Source organism: Peromyscus californicus, unplaced genomic scaffold (genome assembly GCF_007827085.1).
Source record: "Peromyscus californicus insignis strain IS unplaced genomic scaffold, ASM782708v3 Scaffold_19__1_contigs__length_69161282, whole genome shotgun sequence".
NCBI classification, from domain to species: Eukaryota; Metazoa; Chordata; class Mammalia; order Rodentia; family Cricetidae; genus Peromyscus; species Peromyscus californicus.
In genome coordinates this window covers 37,030,245-37,051,705 of record NW_026294491.1, presented here as the reverse complement: position 1 = coordinate 37,051,705, position 21,461 = coordinate 37,030,245, and the positions used below count along the sequence as shown (strand labels likewise).

Genomic DNA, 21,461 nt, shown 5'->3' with positions numbered 1-21,461 from the left:
CGTCATTTTCTTAGAATTGCTTCCTGCTTCCAGATGGTATCTCTGTTGGGTACTGTGAGAAAGCTCAGATAGTTAAATCTCAGTTAGACTAACTGTAGGTTCTGCAGCAAGTCTCAGAGTAATGGGTAAGATTGTCTGAAATTCTGGCAAGAAGTGTAGTATGATGATGATTACCATGGCATCATTCTGGATTGGGTAGAGTTGTTGTTGGGGCCCCATCTTCCTTCTGGAGACTTCAGAGATTGCTATTGGAAAAACTTATTTTTTATCAAAATGTAAAGTTTGGATTTAAAGAGGACATGACATGTAAGAAAGGATTCCGAGAAATCAAGAGTAAGCATGGAGAGAATTAGAATTTTTAAGACAATGGTCCCTTTTATTGGTTTCCTTCTGTCCCACACCAGAGGGCTCTTCTGATATGGGACTGAAGAATCTCTCAACCTTTTCTTTTAGCAATATGCTTGGGTTTAGAGAAGGAGTGAGCCAATTCCATCTCCAAAGCCAGCTTGGTTTATAATTGAATTGGAACCACAACTTTTCTAGATTGAAAGAAATATAGATGTTAGGCAGTGAGATTTTACCCTGTGTAGATTGGTACCAATAGATTCTTTCTTTCTGCTGTAGACATCTGGATATCCAAGGCCTTATGATTTCTGGAAGGTGGGTATTTCCATTATCCTGGAAAGACAAAAACAGAACCCTACCCCAACTTTGATTGTTAAATTTTTCTTACAACTTGTAGAGACGTCACATTGGTGGATGAGCTTCTTTTACTTCTGGGATTTGTCTCTCCTATCCAAGCCTTATTACTGTAGTTACGAGACTCAACACCATTAGTATACTGAATCCATTCTTCCAAAGGAGCTGATCTGACCTTTAATGGTGTAAGTATTCTTTTGCATTCTGCATTAGCATTGTTGAACGCCAAGGACTCAGTTAATAGTTTTTTTAATTCTTTATCTGACACAGCTTTTGTTATAGCTATGTTCAGCCTTTGTAAAAAATCAGTGAAGGGTTCGTGCGGTCCCTGAAATATCTTTGTGAATACCTCAGTTGGCTTTCCTGGTGTTGGAATTTTTTCCCAAGCATTTAGAGCTGCTGTACGGCATAGGGATATTGTATGCTCATCATAAGTGGCTTGTACATTCCTGTCAGCGAAACGTCCCTCACCCAATATTTGATCTTGGGAGATCACGAAACCTCTGAGTTTACCTTGTTGTTCTAAAATTTTTGCCTCTTCTCTCAACCAGCTTTTCCACTGTAGCTGCTGGCTATATTCTAGAACAGCTGAAATTAGCTGATGCCAGTCATCTGGAATGATTCTATGTGAGGTAGACCACGAATTTAACATCTGTGTTACGTATGTGGAGTGTATCCCATATGTAACTATCGCTTCCTTTATATTTTTAAAGTCCCTTGTTGAAATTGGTTGTAATGTATATGTCATACATGGCTCAGGGTGTGTATCATCTGTTGGCTTCTCATGGATGATGACAGGATAAGGCATTGTATGAGAGCCATTTGGAGATGTTACAACCTCTATGGTCTTTCCCTTCTGCTTATTAGGTCCCTTGTCATGTTTCCTGAGAGTTTCTTCCAGGGCTTGCAGACGAGCACCTAGGGTCTGTGCTAGGGAGTGAACCTCCTCTCTTGCAAGGGATTCCAGATTTCTCATGGAATCATGGAAGTTTTTATGTTCTTTTGAAACACATGATTCCATAGACCTTATCTTATCAGTTAATGATAATCTTTCTTCCTTATATAGTGTCTGAGTAGCCACAACTTCACTCTGGAGAGTTAGTATTCTATCCATTAAATATTCATATTTATTATCAATAAAATCAATTTTGGATACAAGCCTGTTTTGTAAATCCTGGTTAGCAGATTCCAGAGAGAGAATCTTTTTATGTAAGTCTTCATTGCTACTTTTTAAAGCCTGTAAATCCTGGTTAGTAGATTCCAGAGAGAGAATCTTTTTATGTAAGCCTTCATTGCTATCTTTCAAAGCCTGTATCAGTCCCAATAATGACTCATCTTTGTTCTTGTTATTAAAGCAGTGTTTGAACACTGTGTGAATTATTATGATGAATGCCAAAATGGTACAGGCCAGATATGCCTTAGGAAGGTCGTATATTTCCAGGAAAATGTCACTCATCATACAGGCAAAAAGGTTTTTAAATTCTTGTGAGGTAATGTTGTCAGCCATATTACAAGAATTACTCAAAATTTGTTAGTCAATTTTAAAGTGTAAAATTACCAAGTACTTTTACTTGGTAAGACACTGGTTTGCCTATCTTACCTTTCAGTGGTTTTGGGGGTGTAGTAGTGCTTTTAAGCCAGCAGGAGGCGTTGGTATAGCTCCAAAGCAGGTCTTGTTGAATACCTTGGCTGGCGGCAGAGTGAGCCCAGACAGGAGGTGGCCGTAGGCAGTTCTTCCTGGGACTCCCTGGAGCTTCAGGGCATGGAGAGTTCCAGGCCGACAGGAGGTCTGCCAGCAGGCACGGCTCCAAGCCCTCTCTGTGCCTCTGTAGGGTGCCACCGCCGCTGCGGACAGTGCCTTGTCTATTTTAACTCGGTGAAACTGTGGAAGCCTCAGGCTAGGGCAGGGAGCCGGCACTCAGGGAGGAGGGGGAATGCCTCACTCAGCGGTTTCGCTGGGCTGGGGGCTGGGGGCAAAACTTGCGGAAAGAGCGGATTAGCTCCTTTTCAGGAATGGAAGCCTGTAGGTTTTTCCTGGTTTTAAGGAGCTCTGCAGGCGGTACCCTGCAGCTTCAAGTGCCCGCCAGCCAGGGAGGAAGCTGAGGGCGGGAGCCACCCAGGCCTTTGGAATTTGCCCCACGTGAGCGCCAGATATTGGTGAAACTATTAAGGCCACTCCACGTAGTTAAAAGGGAGGTTTATTTTGTGGAGTAACTTACAAGTGAAGGGATAGTTTACAGGGTCTGGGAAAGGCGTGGTGCAGTCCGGCGGTGTTCTCTGGAGAACTCTGCTCAGTCTACCTCCAGCGTCCAGGGTCCAGGAAACAAGAGAGCCTGCACATCCAGATCTCGGGTCTTCAGGGCGCCTCCCTTGGCCCCGCCTTGTAGGCGTGACAGTTACCGAAGCCTCAATGGGGGTTGGAACTTCCAGATCAAAGCTGGAATGGCTACCCACTACAAATCTGGCACCCTCACACAGACATACATGCAGCCAAAACACCAATGCACATAAAATAAAGACAAATCATTTGGGGTTGGGGATTTAGCTCAGTGGTAGAGTGCTTGCCTAGCAAGTGCAAGGCCCTGGGTTCTGTCCTCAGCTCCGAATTTAAAAAAAAAAAAAAAAAATCTTATTTACTTTTTTAAAAGACTATATTATGTGTTTTCGGTCAGTCTTGCCATTTACCTTTGCATCTGTAAGGGCAAGTGTCATTCTTGCAGTAAAGGAGCTACCGAGAAGTTTAATGGATGACGGGCCAACAAGCTGGCTCAACAGTAAAAGCACTTCTCATGATCCCTGGAATCCACGAGGTAAAGGAGAACTCCTCTGGTCTCTACATGTGTACATGCACTCACCTGGGAACACACACACACGTGTGTGTGTGTGTGTGTGCGCGCGTGCGCGCACACACACTTAATAAACAGTGAATCTATAGTGTTGGATTCTTCCTGTCTGCAATATGTTGCCTTTCTTTCCTTGTAACCGTCAGTTATTTTAGGTGCCACAGCAGAGGGCAGATTCACCATGTCAGAGGGCAAACCTGGGAGCACAATGTGATGACAGGAGCACAGTGAGTTTCTCCTGGGGGTGATGATGAAACACCATGACCAAAAGCAAGTTGGAGAGGAAACAGTTTATTTCGCTCACACTTCTGTATTGTAGTCCATAATTGAAGGAAGCCAGGGCAGGAACCTGGAGGAGCTGATGCAGAGTCCATGGAGGAGTGCTGCTTACTGGCTTGCTCATCGTGGCTTGCTCAGCTGCTTTCTTATAGAACCCAGGACCACCAGCCCAGGGATGGCTCCACCCACAATGGGCTGAAGCTTCCTCCACCAATCACTAATTAAGAAAATGTCCTATAGCTGAATCTTATGGGGGCTTTTTCTCAGTTGAGGCTCCCTCCTTTCAGATGACTCTAGCTTGTGTCAAGTTGACATCAGCCACCACTGTATCTGATCACCATGATGGGGGTCAGGATGATGGGTACATGATGACTTTATAGTCATCTGATGACAAAAACATCTCACCTCCTTTCCTCTGTACTGGCTATATTTAATAATGAAAAGTAACTGTTTAAAGCCCAACACCCAATGAAACATCTGTAAAGGAAATTGAGAAAACTGGACCAAGGAATGGCTCAGTGGGTGTATGTGCTTGTCACCAAGTACAATGGCCTGAATTTGCCTTGGGGACCCATGTGGTGAAAGGAGATCTGACTCCCACAGTTTGTCCTCTGACCTCTACATGTGTGCTATTATTGCATGCACCCCCCCCATAAATGTTAAAGAAAAAAAACTGACAAAACTCTAGCATCAAAGAACAAAATGCTTAGGAATAAACAATCAAAAAGGAGAAAATGTAATACACTGAAAACTTTACATTTTTGCTGTGATTAGACACCAATAAATGAAAAGTATCTTGTGGCCTGGAGGAGTTCATCATGTTCAGATGTCAGTGCATCCAGGTGCCCCAGAGGTTAAATGCATTTCCTATTCAAATGCCAATAGCACTTTTTTTTTTTTTTAAGAAATGGGGGGGAACCCATCCTGAAATACAGACTCTCAAAGAATTCCATATACCCAAAATAATAATCTTGAAAAAGAACAAAGATGGACTCATCTTCTGATTTCAAATTTTATTATAATATTCCAGTAGTCAAGAGTGGCATTGGCGTGAAGACAGAAGCCAAAAGAGAGACTGGGGCTTAGAAACAGCCCTACCGTATATGGCAGGATGTTTTCCCACCAAGGGCAATGTGGAAAGCTAGATTATCTACATTCAAAGAACGGAAAGTCAAACCCTTAATTTACATCACACACAAAGATGAACTCAAAGTCAATCAAAAGGCAAAGCTAAAAGCTACAACTAAAACCCCCAAAGCAAGCTCTATATAATTAGCTCCACTGGGTCGGGTAGTACTTTTGTGGATATGACTACCAAAAACTCAACCAGGGTCAACAACCCACTATTAATAGGCAAAGGATCTAAAAAGATTTCTTCAAGCAATATATAAAGGCCGACAAGCATATAAAACAGGTAACTTCATTAATAAGGGAAATGCCAAACAGAGCCACTGATAGACTTCCCACACATTAGAATGGCCACTAAAAAAGAATAGGAACTAAACTGACAAGGCCATGGGACAGTTATAATAATCCTCATGTGCTACTGAGAGGAATATAAAATAGTGTGGCTGCTACAGAAAGTATATCAGTGCCTCAAAATCAAAATAGAATTACTGTACCACACAGACTGCTGGGTATACACTAAAACTGAAAGTGGGGTCCCAGGGATATCTATATACATGTTCACAGCAATAGTCAGGAGCTCAAAGGTGGAAACCACCGAGGTATCCACAGCTGAGTAAATAGATAACAAGGTAAAGGACACACATGCACTAGAATACTATTTGGCTTTACAAAGGAAATACATGATACATAATAGCTGAACCTTGACGGTATTTTGCTACATGAAATAAGTCAGTCCCATCCCATCCCTGAAAAAAAACCCCACATGTTAAGATTGCATCCATACCAGGCACTTAGGGTACTCACATTCAGAAACAGGAAACAATGGTGATTACTATAGAGCGAGCATGCCAAGGGTAGGGTAGGGAGGGACGACCTGACAGTGGCTGGAAGTTACTTGATGTACACTTTACATCTTGTGAGGTGAATGAAGGTGAATTCTGCTGCAGACTAACGGCACTGAAGTGTGAATGCACTCCACACTACTGACCTATATATATACTCTAAGATGCTAAGTTTTGTTATTTATAATAGTAATTTGAAATATAGCTCAAATAAAAGTGTATAAAATTATTTTGAAAGCAAGCACAGGCCTACAGGTAAGAGGTAAAATTATAAAACTCTTCAATGAAGATAAAGGACTAAGTTTCTGTAAGTTTGGGTTAGGAATGGTTTCTTAGAGCACACTGAAAGAAAAAAAAATGTAATTTACCCCAATTAAAACTATTCTTCAAACCAAGCATGGTGGCTTGTGCCTGTCAACTCAGCATTTGGGAAGTGAAGCAGTCAAACTGCTTGCTCCAAGTTCAAGGCTTCATTCAACTTCATAAGTTCCAGGCCAGCCTGGGCTAAGACCCAGTCTCAAAAACACATAAAGGCAACACATAAAAATAAAAAGTGTGCTTCAAAGAGTATCAAAAGATTGGAAAAGAGAAACCACAAGTTGAGAAAAAAAATAATGCCAATTATCTTTAAAGGACTTGTATCTACAATTAAAAAAACAAACAAACAAACAAAAAAAAACACTCTTACAGGGAAATGAAAAGATAACCCAATTGAAAGCCAAACTGGAGACTGAAATAAACATTTCTGCAAAGGCAACATACAGATGGCCAATGAACACATGAAACATGCTCAGATTAGACATTAGAGAAATGCAAACCAAGATCCCAATGAATGCCTCCCCATAACAGGCTGTCAGCAGTGTGAACAGTGGAACCCAGTTACTTTAAGAGTATGAAATGGTGGTAAAACCACTGTAGAAAATGATAAATCGAGGCTGTCATACAACCCTGCAATTCCACTCTAAGGCAAGTATTAAACGAAACGTGTTGAACTTTTTCACAGATGTTCATAGCATTAGTCCAAAGCCCTAAAGCAGAAACAGCTCAGAGCTCATTAGCTGATGCATGGATAAAGAAGCAAGGCCTATGTCTACTATGGAATACTATTTTAGCAGTGTTGAATTACAGACTGACGCTACATGAACAAACCTGTTAAACTTGGTAATGGAAGTCAGAAAGGACCACACCAAACAACTCCACTTATCTAACATGAAATAGACAGTCCCATAGAAACACACACACTACTGGCGGTTGAGGGCAGAAAGAAAAGAGGGAATGAGGACAGACTGTGAAAGTGTGAGTTTCTAGAACTGATGGAGATTCTGGAATTATAGTGGTGACTGCTGCATTCTCTATGAATACATTAATAATTGAAGGTTCAATTTTGTATCATGTGAATTTCTCCAAATAAAGCTATCTCTAAACAAAAAGGCTTTTATACAAACGTATTTCACAGTTTCTAATCAGGATTACTTTCAATTAAAATTGAAGCACTTGTGGGAAGTGTAGCTCAGTTGTAGAGCACTTGCCTAGCATGTAGAAGGCATGATCTCCACACTGCAGACACACACCAAGTTTGGTACATAGACAGCAGGACTAAAGGGAGCATCATTTCCCACTCCTATGGAGGGCAGTACATGGGGCAGGCCTCAGGAATATCCTGGGGCATCCTCACAGCTTCAGAACTTTTAAAACAGCAAGTGAACTACACAATCCCTGACTGCTTTAGCCCCAGTGAACTACGCGATGCTAGAGAAATAACAACTCTTTAATGCCAAAACTCAAACTGGAAATGTAGTTTCCTGATGGCTTTCTACTGTGTTAAGTGATCACAATAAATTATCATAACTCTAAACGGTCCAGCCACTTCCTGTCTTTGATACTTGCTATCTGGCGCGAACAGCTGTTGTTTCATTTGCTACAAACCCAGTGTTTAGGGATGAGGCCCATAACTCATCCAATGAAATTGTGAATGGAGTAGGTACAGTACATGAGACCAGTATCTAGCCAAGATTACAAAGGTTGGAGCAGAAGCTCCAGAAAAAAACCATAGTGCTTTAGTAGGGTGTGATCTGTGGGCCCACACTCTGTTTTGGGCCACACAGATCTTGAGGATGTGGACTTTGTCTGACATTAATTATCCCACTATGAGGAGAAGGCTGGATTAAATTGAAACCAAGAAACAACAGGTTCTGTGTTACTAATTGTGTTAGTCACATTATGGCCTCCTGGATGCACACACTGTGTAATCTGATTGAAGAGTCATCCTTGAACATAATCTTTCCATTAGGCAATTCCCATAACATTAAATTCTTAGCCCATACTTGTTCAATCAAATGTATCTTCTATAAATGACTTCACATGACAGAATCATTCAGAAACAGCATTTGTTCATTTTCTCTAGTGTTCTCTGGAGGGAAAACCTGGTTCAGATGTCAAGCAGATGCAGCAGCTACTCTGCTTCCTTTTAGGACCAGAGAAAATCCAGGGTGATTTTTCATCTTGCTTTTAACATGTTATCAATATCCTTTTCTTCCTCTGAATCTTGATCTGGTATCCAACTGAAAACAAGCATACATACGTTCAATCACATCTGGAATAATAATTTAATCAAACACAATTCTGGTAAGAGATGTCAGTAACTTTATGAAAGAAGCGAACTAGCTTCCAGAAAAATCAAAAATGTGACTGAGCATGAGGTTGATGCCTATAGCCAGCATTCGGATGGCCAAGGCAGAAAACCTGAGAGCTCAAGGCTAGCTGGGCTACCTAGTAAGACCTTGTACTAACAAAAGACAAAGTGCAAAGCCAGGGAGAAAATTAATGGAAGGGGCATTACAAACAAAAGAAGCCACAGTTCCTCCTACGGGCCAACAAAGACTTGCTCCTGTAAAATTGAAACTTCATTTACCTTTTTGTTTTAACTATACTCAATGAATGTTCTACCAAGCCTACCTTTGTAAACTCAAATGTACTTGAAATTTTTAAATAGCAACTGGAAACATTAATGACACAGGATTATGGTATTAAAAATCCTTGAGTTCCTTCCTCCTAGACTGACCCCAAGTTCTTTGACTTAAGCCTATCAATGGAGCCACTTCCTAAGGTCACAGGGAGAAAAGGGTCTGAAGTCAGTGTAAGGCAGAATTTCAAAGTCAATATAGCTGTTCAGAATTCCACAGGAAGGAATTATTTTGGAGATAGGCCCTATCAGTGAGTCCAACAGTAGAACAGACAGCCGTTTATTTGAGCACAGCATGAAGCAGCTGAGAGCCTTTTTTAAATATATAAATTATATATTTTTCTGTACTATGCATTGAAGTCAAGGCCTCACACATGCTAGGCCAGCACTCTATGACTGCACTACATCTCCAGCCCTCTTTTTATATACTTTTTGAGACAGGGTTTCACTAAGCTCTCCAGGCTGGCCCTGAATTCACTCTATAGCCCAACAAGGCCTTAAACTTACTCCTCCTACCTCAGTCTCTTCCAATAGCTGGTATCACAGTCCTGCACCTCTCAGCCTGATTGAGAGCTCTATTTTCCAAAAACAAATCAAACATGGTTTGATAACACTGGAATGGTTCAACCAACCCATCTTACTGACCCTGAGACTCATGCTCTGAAACAGTAAGAATTAACCACATGACTTAAATGCATGTTCCCAGCTTCTCGTGCCCAAATAGAGACACTCCATCAGCTAAGTGTGACATGATGCACTTTGGAAGACTCATAGTCACAGTCTTGGAGGAACAGTATGAGAACCACTGTCTGCTCCAGGTACAAACATGAGGGAAGGTCTGCCTTTTACTATCATCCATCAAGTCACTGACATTTTAAATTCAAAATTGTAGCTAGGTGTAGTGCTGCACACTTTTAATCCCAGCACTTGGAGGCAAAGGCGGGCAGATCTCTGTGAGGCCAGCCTGGTCTATAAAGTGAGTTCCAGGACAACCAGGGCTATGACACAGAGAAACCTTGTCTCGCAAAACAAAACAACGAACAAAAAAATTCAAAACTATTAAAATTACTCAGAAGAGGCCATGCCTGTCAGAAATCCAGTAGGCTGCCCACAGACCTTTTCAGCTCTTTCTGTGAGGCTAGACACCAGCGTAAGAACACAAAACAGCCAGGGCAATATGTCTCCCCTAGAGCCCAGCTATCCTAGCACAGCAGGCCCTAAATATTCCAGCATAGCTGAAGCACAGGGAAAAGACCTTAACACCAACTCTACGAAGACGACAGAGCCTGAAGAGGTGGCTCAGCAGTTAAGAGCACTGGCTGCTCTTCCAGAGGTCCTGAGTTCAATTCCCAGCAACTCAACCATCTGTAATGGGATCTGATGCCCTCTTCTGTCATACAGGCACACGTGCAGACAGAGCACTAATACCCAAAAAAAAGGAAAGATGACAGATGTCCTTAAAGAGGAAATGAATAAATCCCTTAAAGAAATCCAGGAAAACACAAATAATTGGAGGAAATGAATACATTCTTAAAATACAAACAGTTGAAGGAAATGAATAAAACTCTTCAAGACCTAAAAATGCAAATAGAAACAATAAAGAAAACACAAACTGAGGCAATTCTGGAAATGAAAAATTTAGGAATTTGAATAGAACTACAGAGGCGAGCTTCACCAACAGAATACCAGAGATGGAAGAGAGAATCTCCGGCATTGAAGCTACAAAAAAAAAAGAAATGGATACATTGGTCAAAGAAAATGTTAAATCTAAAAAATTCCTGACATAAAACATCCAGGAAATCTGGACACTGTGAAAAGACCAAACCTAGGAATAATAGGAATAGAGGAAGGAGAACAAACCCAGCTCAAAGGCCAAGAAAATATAGTCAACAAAACCATAGAAGAAAATTTTCCTAACCTAAAAGAAATGTCTATATAGGTACAAGAAGCATACATAACACCAAATAGATTGAACCAGGGGCTTTTTTGAATGGACTCACATTTATCACTGGATTCCAAACACTATTATCCAAACCATATCACTACAGCTAATTTACGATTATTAAAGCATTCACATTTAATTCTATACATAGTTAACAAAAAGCTTTCCAAAATTATTAATCACTTACCATTGATCTTTTACACTCAAAAAACGAATACTGCAAAGCTCTGCAGTATCCTTCCTTCAAACACTGCCGTGGGGATTTTCCTTCCTGTGACACACAAACCAATATGAGTATCTGGGAAATTGTCCCACAAAGCACAAGACAACTATTCTTCTGAAAGAAGCTCTTAAAAATACTTAATTTCTTTTTAATAACCTTGGTGAAGAAAAACAAATATAAAGATTATTAAATAATTGGGTACTGAGTCTCAGTTTTTAAATTTTATGTGTGTAAGTGTTTGCCTGCATGTACAAATGGGCACCACATGCAGACCTGGAACCATGGAGGCCAGAAGAGGGTACCAGATCCCATGGAACTGGAGTTTTATGTGATTATGCACCAATATACGGGTGCTAGGAACCAAACCCCGGTCCTCTGTAGGAGCAACAAGTGCTCTTAACCACTGAGCCATCTGTCTTTCCAGCCCCCAGAGTCTGAGACTTTTAGAACACATCATTAAGGTTTATATAAGCCTTCCTGTGGATGAGAACTATGAATTGGATGCCTTAAAATGAGACCCTTTCAGTACTGGCACTAAACAGTCCATAAATGTTAGAGGGGCTGGAGAAATAGCTAAGTGAATCAATTGCTTGCTGTGTATAAGGTCTGCAGTTCAGCACCCACATAAAAAGCTGGGCCCATATGGTGGCAGGTGCCCATTATCCCAGAACTGTGTCGTGGAGACAAGCAGATGTGGTAGTCTAGCAGGTTGGGTTCAGTGACACACCTTATCTCAAATAACAAGGTGGACGGGCTAGAGAGATTGAGTCAGCGGGCAAGAGAGCTTGCTCTTCTGAGGTCAAGATCTGTAAGTGTTCTGTCGATGAAGACACACAGGAAAACCCTGGTGAGTTCCCTCTGGCTGTTCCAACTTTTCTGGCTTCCCAGGAGTAATAAAACCTTAAGAAGTCTATCTCTAAGTTGGTTCCGAACCTTCCCCCCACCCCACCCCCTTCTCCTCACTAGCCCCCACTGGACCTTACATTCTTATCATCCGGGTTCATACTTACTACCCTGAGTTTTTCTGAGTCCCCATAGTTCCTCGACTATCTCCCATGGCAGCACACAAAATATAGGCTTATGTTGAATTCCTCCCAGAATGCAATTGTAGGCTTAAGACGGGCTAAAGATGGGCAAGGACAAACTGGCACACCATAAGATCACATTAACTTCCATATTCTAGAAGCCAAGGAACAAAAAATCTCCACCACAGATCCAAGTAGCCATACGGAGCAGATACAGAGACCTCAACAGCTTCCCTTGGAGTGGGAGTCTCTGGTGTCTAGTGCCCAAAACTGAGCAGAGTGCCAGCAGCACTCGGGAATCACTTCTTGAACTGAGATGGCTTTAATGTTTACAAAAACCCGAGATGGGGTGATGCGTTAGTTATCTCCCATTAAACACCAGAGGGAACTGGGGCTGAGAGCTCAAGAGATCTCAGGAGCTAATGCTGCGACCTCCACCCCCACCCCCACCCCCGACGTGACCGCCCGGACAGGCCGACAGGCCAGCAGCAGGTCTTCGCGGCGCTCTTTCCCCGGACGCGCTACCTGGAGCACACAGGCCGACTGCAGCAGACACGCGCCCAGGTCCTCCTTCACGCCCGCGCACGCGCCGCCCTCCGGCTTGTCCTCATAATACCGGGGCATGACTGCGCCCGCCGCCCTCACCACCCCGGATCACCGTCTTCGGTCACCGGGGAGCGCCCGGGCGGGCGGGAGCCACGCCCACGGACAGGCTCGAGGGTAAGAGAAGGCCTCAACGACTTCCGGCAGGCCCACCATAAAGACGCCGAGTCTTGAGGGTGTGCGCATGCGTGGCGGAAGTGTGTGATTGTGACGTAAATACGGGGCGCCGCAAATGCGGGCTACGTAGCGGTCGGGGAAGTAGCCCCAGCGGCGCCTGGCCTCGGCTGCCGGGCGAAGGTGGCAGTAATCCTGGGCCCAGGGCAAGGCAACACGGGCCTTCAGGTGAGGCCTGCTTTGTGGGAGCGGGGTGCCATTCGTGCTGACGGCCGTTTCCACGGACAGCTCGTGGCCTGGCGTCTCAGCGGCCGGGTTAGGGACCAGCTGGCTGCCGGCAGCTCAAGCCCTAGGCCCGCGATGGGTAATACCAAAGACGCCCATTTACGTTGGAATTGCAGAAATAGGACCTTTTTTTGTTCTCAGCAGGTCTGGAATTTTACACGGGAGACACATACCCCGAAACCCTTACGTTGCTTGTTCTTAGCTCAGATGTCACTGGGCCGTCTGTTTTTAGTTGACAGCGGACCCGCAGGCTTAGGGTAATGGAGAACCGCTGGCGGGACGGGGCGGGGCGCCGAGGTGTGCTGGCACCTGTGGACAGAGAGGCTGAGCGGAGGGTGGGGCGGTGACCAGTGCTCATTTAGCTTCGGACTAGTTTGACCGGACCCTGCGCGCTGTTATCCATCCTACCCAGCTATTCTGGGAGTAAAACCACCAAGGACTGGAATTTGCTTCTTTTTTATGTCACATTCTGAATAACCAGAAACTTGCTGGCTGTCGCTGATGGGCTTGTACGGATAAGCTGTGTGTTTTACCTTTTCAGTAACATTGCTTTCAGCTTAAACGAAGTTTTTTGTGGTTGCTGTTTTGTTTTCAATCTTGGCCATTAAAAACATGAAATTTTGAGTCAGAGTTCCAGTCTTTGTTCTGTGTCCATGAGGAGGTCACTTCATCCTCATTGTGCTTTTTCCTCATCAGCTAACACAGCTGTCAAAGGCTTGACTGAGGTGAAGGGTGGAAAACCGTGGACTCGAGATGAATGGTTTCAGGTGGTGCAGAAGAGCGTGGTACTGCCCTTGATGGAAGTGCAGTTAACACTTGCCAGCCCCTAAAGGAGCCCCCGAGCCAATCCATTGCTTCTGGCCCTCAATCCTTCCTGAAGGTAGCAGGAGAAAATGCACTCTGAAGACAGTTCAGTTCAGCCAGACAGTTCTTAAGATTATATCTAAGAGGAATGTTTTTATTCCATCCAGGAAGATGCTACCAAGTACTTCAGTGGGTTCTTCAATGCAAGGGAACGGAGTCTTGAATTCCAGGGATGCAGCGAGACACACAGCTGGAGCAAAACGCTACAAGTACCTCCGAAGGCTTTTTCGATTTCGGCAGATGGACTTTGAGTTTGCCGCATGGCAGATGCTCTACCTATTCACTTCCCCACAGAGGGTTTATAGAAACTTCCATTATCGGAAGCAAACAAAGGATCAATGGGCCAGAGATGACCCTGCTTTCTTGGTCCTCTTAAGTGTCTGGCTCTGTGGTAAGTGTGTGTTAGTTTACAAGCAGTGTAGTTGAGAAGCAAATGGGTATTTCAGAAGAAACTTAGAGTGTCTTTTGTGATAATGTATTATGGGTTAGAATTTGAGGGTATTTGAAGCTGTCTCTCCACTCCCCCATCCCGCTGTCTCTCCACTCCCCCATCCCAAAAACCTTAAAAAAAAAAGGAAAGTAATGTTCTTCCTGGTTCAGGCTGTAACACACAAGCCAGAGTTAACTCCTATATATTGGGACATTGAAAAGTAGGGGACAGGATTTACTCCAGAGTTTTTTGTTTTTTGTTTTTTGTTTTTTTTTTTTTTTTTGAGACAGGTTCTAAATGTGTGGGCCAGGCTGTCCTTGAACTCAAGATCTTCTTAACTCATACTCTTGAGTGCTGGCATTAACAAGCATATGCCACCACACTCGCTGACTTTAAAAAAAAAAACACAAAAACAAAAACCTAATGTGAACCTATACTGAAATGTGTGCAAAGAAATGTTAGAATGGGAAATTACATTTCATAATGGGGCAAATCTGTGAGGCTGGAAGAATGTAGTGGTGGTTTTATTTTGTTTTGTTGGCAGGGGGAGAGGCAGGGTGTTGGTAGGTCTAGGGATAGAAACCAGGGACTTAAACATGCCAGTCAAATGCTACACAGAGCTACACCCCAAGCTTTCAGAGTAAGAGTACTGAAGGTACTGATTTGTACTTGAAAAACCACCTCAAGTTCTCCTGTACATCAAGGAAGCATCCCAGTCAACTCTAGGGTACTGAAGTGTGTAAGTGCTTTTCACGTTTAACTGGGTTTAAAAACAAGTGGAGTGCCTTCTGCACAGGTGCTATTCTGAATACCCCGTTTGTCATGGTAAACTAGCGCAGGAGTCCTGTTCTACCTGCATTCAGAGGTGGTATTTATTTCTATATCATTTCATATAGCACATCTTGAGGGTTTTATTTCATTGTCCACATACCACCACTACACTTTGTCATATGAATGCCAGGGACTGTGTCTTATGTCCTAGAGCCTAACGGTGAATCTTGTAACTCTTTATTTCAGTGTCCACCATAGGATTTGGTTTTGTGCTTGACATGGGATTTTTTGAGACAATAAAGCTGCTCCTGTGGGTTGTATTCATAGATTGTGTAGGTGTTGGCCTTCTGATATCAACTTTAATGTGGTAAGTACCATAACTTGGTTTTTTGTATACTGCTGGGCCTCTGTTTGTTTACTTCAGTGGTATAGTAGCTAATGGAAATTCAAACAGAGTAGCGGAAGTGGTCAGATTGACTGCCAAGATTATTGTAACTTGGTCTCTTGTGTTTATACTAGATCAGAAAATACTTTAATGGGTGCTTATTGTCACTGCAGCAAAGCCCAGAATGGTTACATCCGGTTAAATCCTAAGTTTTCAAGATGATCATGTACGATTCTGCTTCTGTCTAGTTAGCTGTTTTCTGCATGTGCCAGTGGAGGCCACTTCCAGCTGCATAAGTGCTTTGGCAGTGTTTAGACCCATTTATGTCTGGAGGGTTATCCTTTGGACTTTTACTTTGCCATTGAGTCATTTGTGTTTGAAAAGGGTTTTGTTTTTAATGTAGCTCCTTCCTGATGCGAAGAAAGCCCATCCAGAGGTCTTCAAAGGCCCTCAGCCTGCTTCTTTCTGTCTGGGGTTAATTGAGCATCAGTAGTTTGGTGTTCAGCTTCTCACTTCTCTCACAGAGAATGCTCCTGTGTGGTTGGCTTCCAGGGTAAAAGGTAGTGGATGTAATAGGTGGACTACATAGAGAGTGAAGATTGAGGAGGAAGCAGAGAAAACTTGATGGACTGTTTTACTCTCAGGTGGAGGTCCCCATGCTATCAGTCATTGTTTAGTCTCCTTTATAAGTTGGAGTTGTTTCACTCGAGGTTGTTAGGGGTAGTCGGGATGATAGGCCCTTGATTCTTAGATGAGTGTTCAGTATATGGTAGCTGTTACTATTTTAAACAAAATGTCAAGGCAGTAACCTCTGAGACCAACCTTTTATTTTCCTTTGTAACTGTTGGTTTTATGGTTACTGGATAATGAATGCTATTATGTATCATTAATCTAAACTTCTAAGACCTGGCCTAAGATGAATACTGCTGATGTAAATCAGATACTCATTGTCAAGCAACTTGCAGGGGAAATACGTAGAGCTTCCAAGAACAGTTTCTTGCAAGTGTTCTGCTATGAGTACAGTGATTCTGGATGGGCACAAGGCAGCCTGGAGGTGATTACCTTTGGTTTATGTCTCTCCCATAGTTTGATCATGTAGAAAAGGACTCACTGTGTTGTTTGTGAGAACACAGGTGTCATAAACCTGTGAGGAGGTGGAAGTAGAAACAATGGCATCCCCCCAAAACACATTGCAAAGGTGTCATAGGAACCAACACAAGGCTGTGTTTTAGGGGAGATATGAGACACTTGATTCCTGGTTCCAGGATGTGCAAGTGCAGAGGCATGGTTATGTGCAGCATCATGGTAGGTCTGGGGACAGGTGACACTAAATGGCTATGAGGAAATGAGACCTACAAAATATCCTTGATGGAATTCAGAAAATGTTCATGACTGCAAGTGTGGGTTGGAGGGTAGAAGAGAAATGGAGAGCTAGGAAGCTGAGAATGAAGAAACTCTGTTGACACTGTTGAAAAAGTCTTCAACACAGCAGTGAAGCAGAGAAGTAGAGAAGCTGGCTCAAGTGAGAGAAGGGGATGCCCAGAACAAATGATGTGGTGGGAGGAGGAGGCGGAGAGAAGATTTAGAGCTTCCTGTGCTAACAGGATGTGAGAGCTAGGAAGTTAGGGCTTCGGAGACTGTGTGGTAAATGCCGGTGAAGCACTCTGCGCTGGCCCTGCTGAGTCAGGGAGCTGGGGGATGTTCACTGGAGAAGGTGGCAGGGAACACGAAAGCAGAGGACTGGAAACCTACAGACAGAAGTCTGGCCTGAGATGTGGCCGTCTTGGAGGTGGGAGAGAGCAGCCAGTTAATTGCCTTGACGCTCTCTAGGAAGGAATTTCTGTCCTATTTAAGGGGTGCATGGAGGTGCAGCAGAGGGTAGTGATTACACAAAAGAACTTCTGGGGAGTGAGCTGCATACTACGTACAATTCCTTTATCAGTCATAACTATTTTTAAATTTTATAATTTATGAAGTTCTGTGTGATAATTTGATTTATATATATAATGATCAAATCAAGGTAATTCGTTTCACCCCACATATTTACAACTTATTGGTGTTGGGAACCTTTGAAGTCCTAGCTCTTATAAAATGTCCAGCACCACTGTGCTGTGAGCATTAGAAAGCCTTGCTTCTATTTTGATAGCCACAGTCCGACCTCCGTCACCCCTACTTTCTTAGCATCTGGTGTCCATGATTCCATTTCCTGTTACTCTGAGGTCAGGTGTCTTTGTTGTTGTTGTGTTGATCTTTCCTTTCCTTGTTTGTTTCACTGACTTTGTGAAACTGAATGGGACATATTCTTGGCTAAAACAGTGTTTGGTGAATTAGTTTGTCCAAATGAAGCACTATTGGTTTGACTTTTTGGTAACTAAGTATAGGCTGTTTATTATATTCTGCCATGCTTTCTTGATTTAGTGTGTTTCTCTTGTTGTGCTGTTTAAATTAGGGACTCACACTATAGTCCAGGCTAGTCTAGAACTTAGCATGTAGCCCAAGCTGGCTTTAAACTAAAAATTGTCATGCCTTCACCACCTGCATGCTGGAATTACAAGCGTTCACCACCACAACCCGACCTGTTTTCTGTATTCAATATGTAAGACATTAAATTGAATTAAAATACAGTGACATCGACTCAACAGGTAAAGGCACTTGCCCAGTTTAATCCCTAGGATTCACATGTTAGAACACAGAGTTGTTCTCAGACTTCATGCTATGACACCTCCCCTCCATAAATAAACGTTATAATAATAAAAAATCGTGTTTAAAATCCATTAACATAAAAAGGACATTTTCACAGATGTTTATAGAGCAAAGGTCCTTTTCATTGAGGATCTGGACACGATAATTTTCTGGTAGGTCAAGTTGTAGAACAGCAATGGCAGCATGCACACACACTGTCTGGGTGTACCACTAGCCAGCCCCTTTCCCTCGTTTCCTCCAATTTCCCTCACTTTTAATGGTAAAGGCAGTTGATACCAGCCTTGACCATGAGTATTTACTGGGTTTTTTGTTTAGCTGGTTGTTATGGATGATGTCATCATTTTGGTGATGTTATTTAGGCCCGTGGCTTTCAATATCATCTACACACTACCTTAGACCTTTCCTTTCAACTACAGGCTTTGTATACAACTTAATCCATGTTGGTAATTAAGCACATTTGTCATAGCTAATCCCAAACCCAAATCTTGCCCTCTCCTTCCTTCTCAGAACCACTTTTGGTGCCACCAGCCTGTCCTTGGCTGATAGTGTTGCTGTCTTCCTCCTTGTTCAGGGCAAGACTGTTGGCTTCACCTTCAACATCACCTCCACTGTTACGTGATGCTAGCGACAGGCTATGGTCTTCTCGTCTGTTGACTCTGCTCTCTGAGTGGCCACCAAGGAGACCATCAAAACATTTCTTGCATCTTGACCCTGGCTTCTTTTACCATGAGTAAAAGATTGAAAAGTCACAAAGTAGCCGAAGAGCTATTTCCTCTGCATTTCCTTTGATTAGCTACCTGCTCTATTCCTTCCTTCTTCCAGGCACACACAGGCCTTCAGCTGTGACTGGCATCAGCAGTGCCTTGTTCTTCACCTAAATGTTGAGATTTAAAACTCGCACCTCAGCTTTGCACCTCTGCCGTTCTCCATAGCACCATGTCAGGCTTCTCCCACTAACGGGAAGGCAGAGACATCGGCCTGTTTCATTGTTCCATCTATAGAACTTTGGTAACGTGTGGCACCCCAAAGGTGGTTGGTACTGAGAGAACGAGTACATTGTGTGAGAAGTTCTCATTTTGCTCTCCAGGTTCATCTCCAACAAGTATCTAGTGAAACGCCAGAGCAGAGACTATGATGTGGAGTGGGGGTACGCCTTTGATGTACATCTGAATGCATTTTATCCACTCCTAGTCATTTTGCATTGTATCCAGCTCTTTTTCATCAACCGTAAGTATTTGTTTCTCAAATGTTCTCAAGGTTCTTATTATGTGAAGAGACTCACTATATGCATTTTTTTTCTGGCAGATGTTATCCTCACAGATACATTTATTGGATATTTAGTTGGAAATACCTTATGGTTGATTGCTGTTGGCTATTACATCTATGTAACCTTCCTGGGATACAGTGGTAAGTTACTTTTGGTGGTTTAAGAATGTAACAGGGAAGGGAATAGACATTAGCAGTGGATTTACAAGGCATTGACAGACATTATGGTTCACTCCATATGATCAATACCACAAGTAGAGTGGCATGTAACATTTGTTACAACCTTAAAGGAGCCATGCTAACTCACTACTTCCGAGTTCCAGGCCGAAGTCCTTGACTGTTCTCTTTCCTTGTGTGGATTCAGGCTCTGTGTTATTAACCATGGGCTAGGGAGGAAAAGGCATGGGCTCATGGTTAAAAACCTTTCTTTGCTTCTGTAGATGATCCTAGGGTCTGCTGATCCCAGGCCATATTTGCAAACTTATTGCTAAATCTGTTATTTTTTCTAATGTGAATGAAGAATACTCTTAGGCTGGGAGTGTGTGGAGTTCAGTAGAAAACCTGCCTACTATGTGCAAGGTCCTATGTTCAACCCCAGAATCCCCATTGCTGAAGTCTAGAGATCTGAAGATTGATCTCACAGAACCATCCACAGTATGGTTTGTTCAGCTCTTCTTTGCTGCTTTGGATGACTGGGACCTTACTGTAAATAGAAACAGCTCTTACCTCTGACTGTTCGTCACCCCATTACCAGTTTCCCAGGGATCACTTCATCTTCTACTTGCCTTTTCTGGGGGATTAGGGTTTTTCTAGGAAATTTTCACATTATCCTGACAGTGTTGTAATTCATGGCACTGAAGCACTGGTTCTCTTAGTGCCTAACAATTGCTGAGTAGTGTGTCTAAGAAGTGTATGTGGGGAACGGAGTTCAATTCCCAGCAAGCGCATGGTGACTCAGCTATCTGTAATGAGATAATCTGGTGTCCTCTTCTGGTGTGCAGGCAGAACACTGTATACATAATGGATCTTTAACTTCGTGTTTAGTTTAGTGCCTTAGCTCTTCCCCAGAGGTGGAGTTATCGATTAGACCTCCGTTGGAGATGTGTTGCTTTTGCAGTGGAGACACTCCAGTGCCTCAAAGTGATTTGGTCCCACGTGTGTCAGTGTATAAAATGCCATAATGAGATCCATTACCTCGCATACTAAGACTCCTAGGGTATCTGTCTAGATCGGCAGTTCTCATGGGTTATGACCCCTTTGGAGGTCTCATCAGACATCCTACATATCAGATATTTATGACTCATAACAGTAGCAAAATTAGTTATGAAACAGCAACGGAATAGTTTTATGGTTGAGAGTCACAACATGAGGAACTGTGTTAAAGGGCCGTAGCATTAGGAAGGTTGAGAACCACTGACAGTTGTGTTCATCCCTCTGCTCAGTTTCCCAGCGACCCTAAATGAGATGTATCTGTAGTTCTGCGAGCAGCATCATGGTCCTACGCAAATGTGTCCCTCCTCTGCCCGTGTGTGAAGCACCTTCTTTCAGCATGTTCATGTCACTCCTGTCCTTGTTTCTTTTCCAGCACTGCCATTTTTGAAAAACACAGTAATCCTGCTCTACCCATTCGCACCTCTGGTTGTGCTGTATGGACTGTCGCTGGCCCTGGGCTGGAACTTTACCCACATGCTGTGTTCCTTCTACAAGTACAGAGTGAAATGAAAAATGACCACAGCAGTGGAGCTCAACTGTCAGGTGTTGGGGAAGGGACAAGTTCTTGTAAAGTCTGTAAATTATCTTTGTAGATACCAAGTTTACAAATCTGAGGTGATACTAACACTATTGTCTAGACCATTCCTTAAAACTAACTAAATGTACATTTCTAATAAATATTTTTAAACTAAAGCATGTAATTATTTTTTTACTTAACCTGAAGCTACATATAAAATATCAAGGGCACAGTAAGGGGTAGATGTCACACACCATCTTGTTGGCAAGATGTACAGACTCACCTTTATACGCTTATTCAGCCCGCTCCCTGTGTGTATATGGCCGTGAATACCTGTGGAGATGACAGCCACTGTCTTAGCAGGGTGC

General features: G+C 43.0%; 2 protein-coding genes across 3 annotated transcripts; one reads left to right on the top strand and one right to left on the bottom strand.

Annotated features, from left to right (window-relative positions):
- Window positions 1-4,819: 4,819 nt before the first annotated feature.
- Window positions 4,820-12,679, bottom strand: LOC128114829 (cytochrome c oxidase assembly factor 5). Its single transcript, XM_052745144.1, has 3 exons — window positions 12,469-12,679; window positions 10,883-10,966; window positions 4,820-8,352 (listed from the first exon to the last, which is right to left on the bottom strand). The coding sequence occupies exons 1-3, from the start codon at window positions 12,565-12,567 to the stop codon at window positions 8,311-8,313; spliced, it is 225 nt and encodes a 74-aa protein (XP_052601104.1). The 5' UTR covers window positions 12,568-12,679; the 3' UTR covers window positions 4,820-8,310.
- Window positions 12,680-12,766: 87 nt separating this feature from the next.
- Window positions 12,767-21,269, top strand: Unc50 (unc-50 inner nuclear membrane RNA binding protein). Of its 2 annotated transcripts, XM_052745143.1 has the most exons (7): window positions 12,774-12,888; window positions 13,642-13,825; window positions 13,917-14,200; window positions 15,257-15,377; window positions 19,186-19,325; window positions 19,404-19,505; window positions 20,950-21,269. In XM_052745143.1, exons 3-7 carry the CDS (start codon window positions 13,921-13,923, stop codon window positions 21,084-21,086), a joined length of 780 nt encoding a protein of 259 aa, XP_052601103.1. In that variant the 5' UTR covers window positions 12,774-12,888; window positions 13,642-13,825; window positions 13,917-13,920; the 3' UTR covers window positions 21,087-21,269. The 2 variants fall into 2 exon arrangements, with proteins under 2 accessions (XP_052601102.1, XP_052601103.1); XM_052745142.1 differs by lacking the exon at window positions 13,642-13,825 and having other exon boundaries at window positions 12,767-12,888.
- The last annotated feature ends 192 nt before the right edge of the window (window positions 21,270-21,461 follow it).

Bases quoted from the DNA above. Each gene is read 5' to 3' on its own strand.
- Unc50 (XM_052745142.1), top strand. From the start codon at position 13,921: ATGCTACCAAGTACTTCAGTGGGTTCTTCAATGCAAGGGAACGGAGTC. The intron at 14,201-15,256 runs GTAAGTGTGTGT...TCTTTATTTCAG, and splicing joins CTTAAGTGTCTGGCTCTGTG to TGTCCACCATAGGATTTGGT. The intron at 19,326-19,403 runs GTAAGTATTTGT...TTTTTCTGGCAG, and splicing joins CCAGCTCTTTTTCATCAACC to ATGTTATCCTCACAGATACA.
- LOC128114829 (XM_052745144.1), bottom strand. From the start codon at position 12,567: ATGCCCCGGTATTATGAGGACAAGCCGGAGGGCGGCGCGTGCGCGGGC. The intron at 10,967-12,468 runs GTAGCGCGTCCG...TGTGTGTCACAG, and splicing joins AGTCGGCCTGTGTGCTCCAG to GAAGGAAAATCCCCACGGCA. The intron at 8,353-10,882 runs GTAAGTGATTAA...GCTTGTTTTCAG, and splicing joins TTGAGTGTAAAAGATCAATG to TTGGATACCAGATCAAGATT.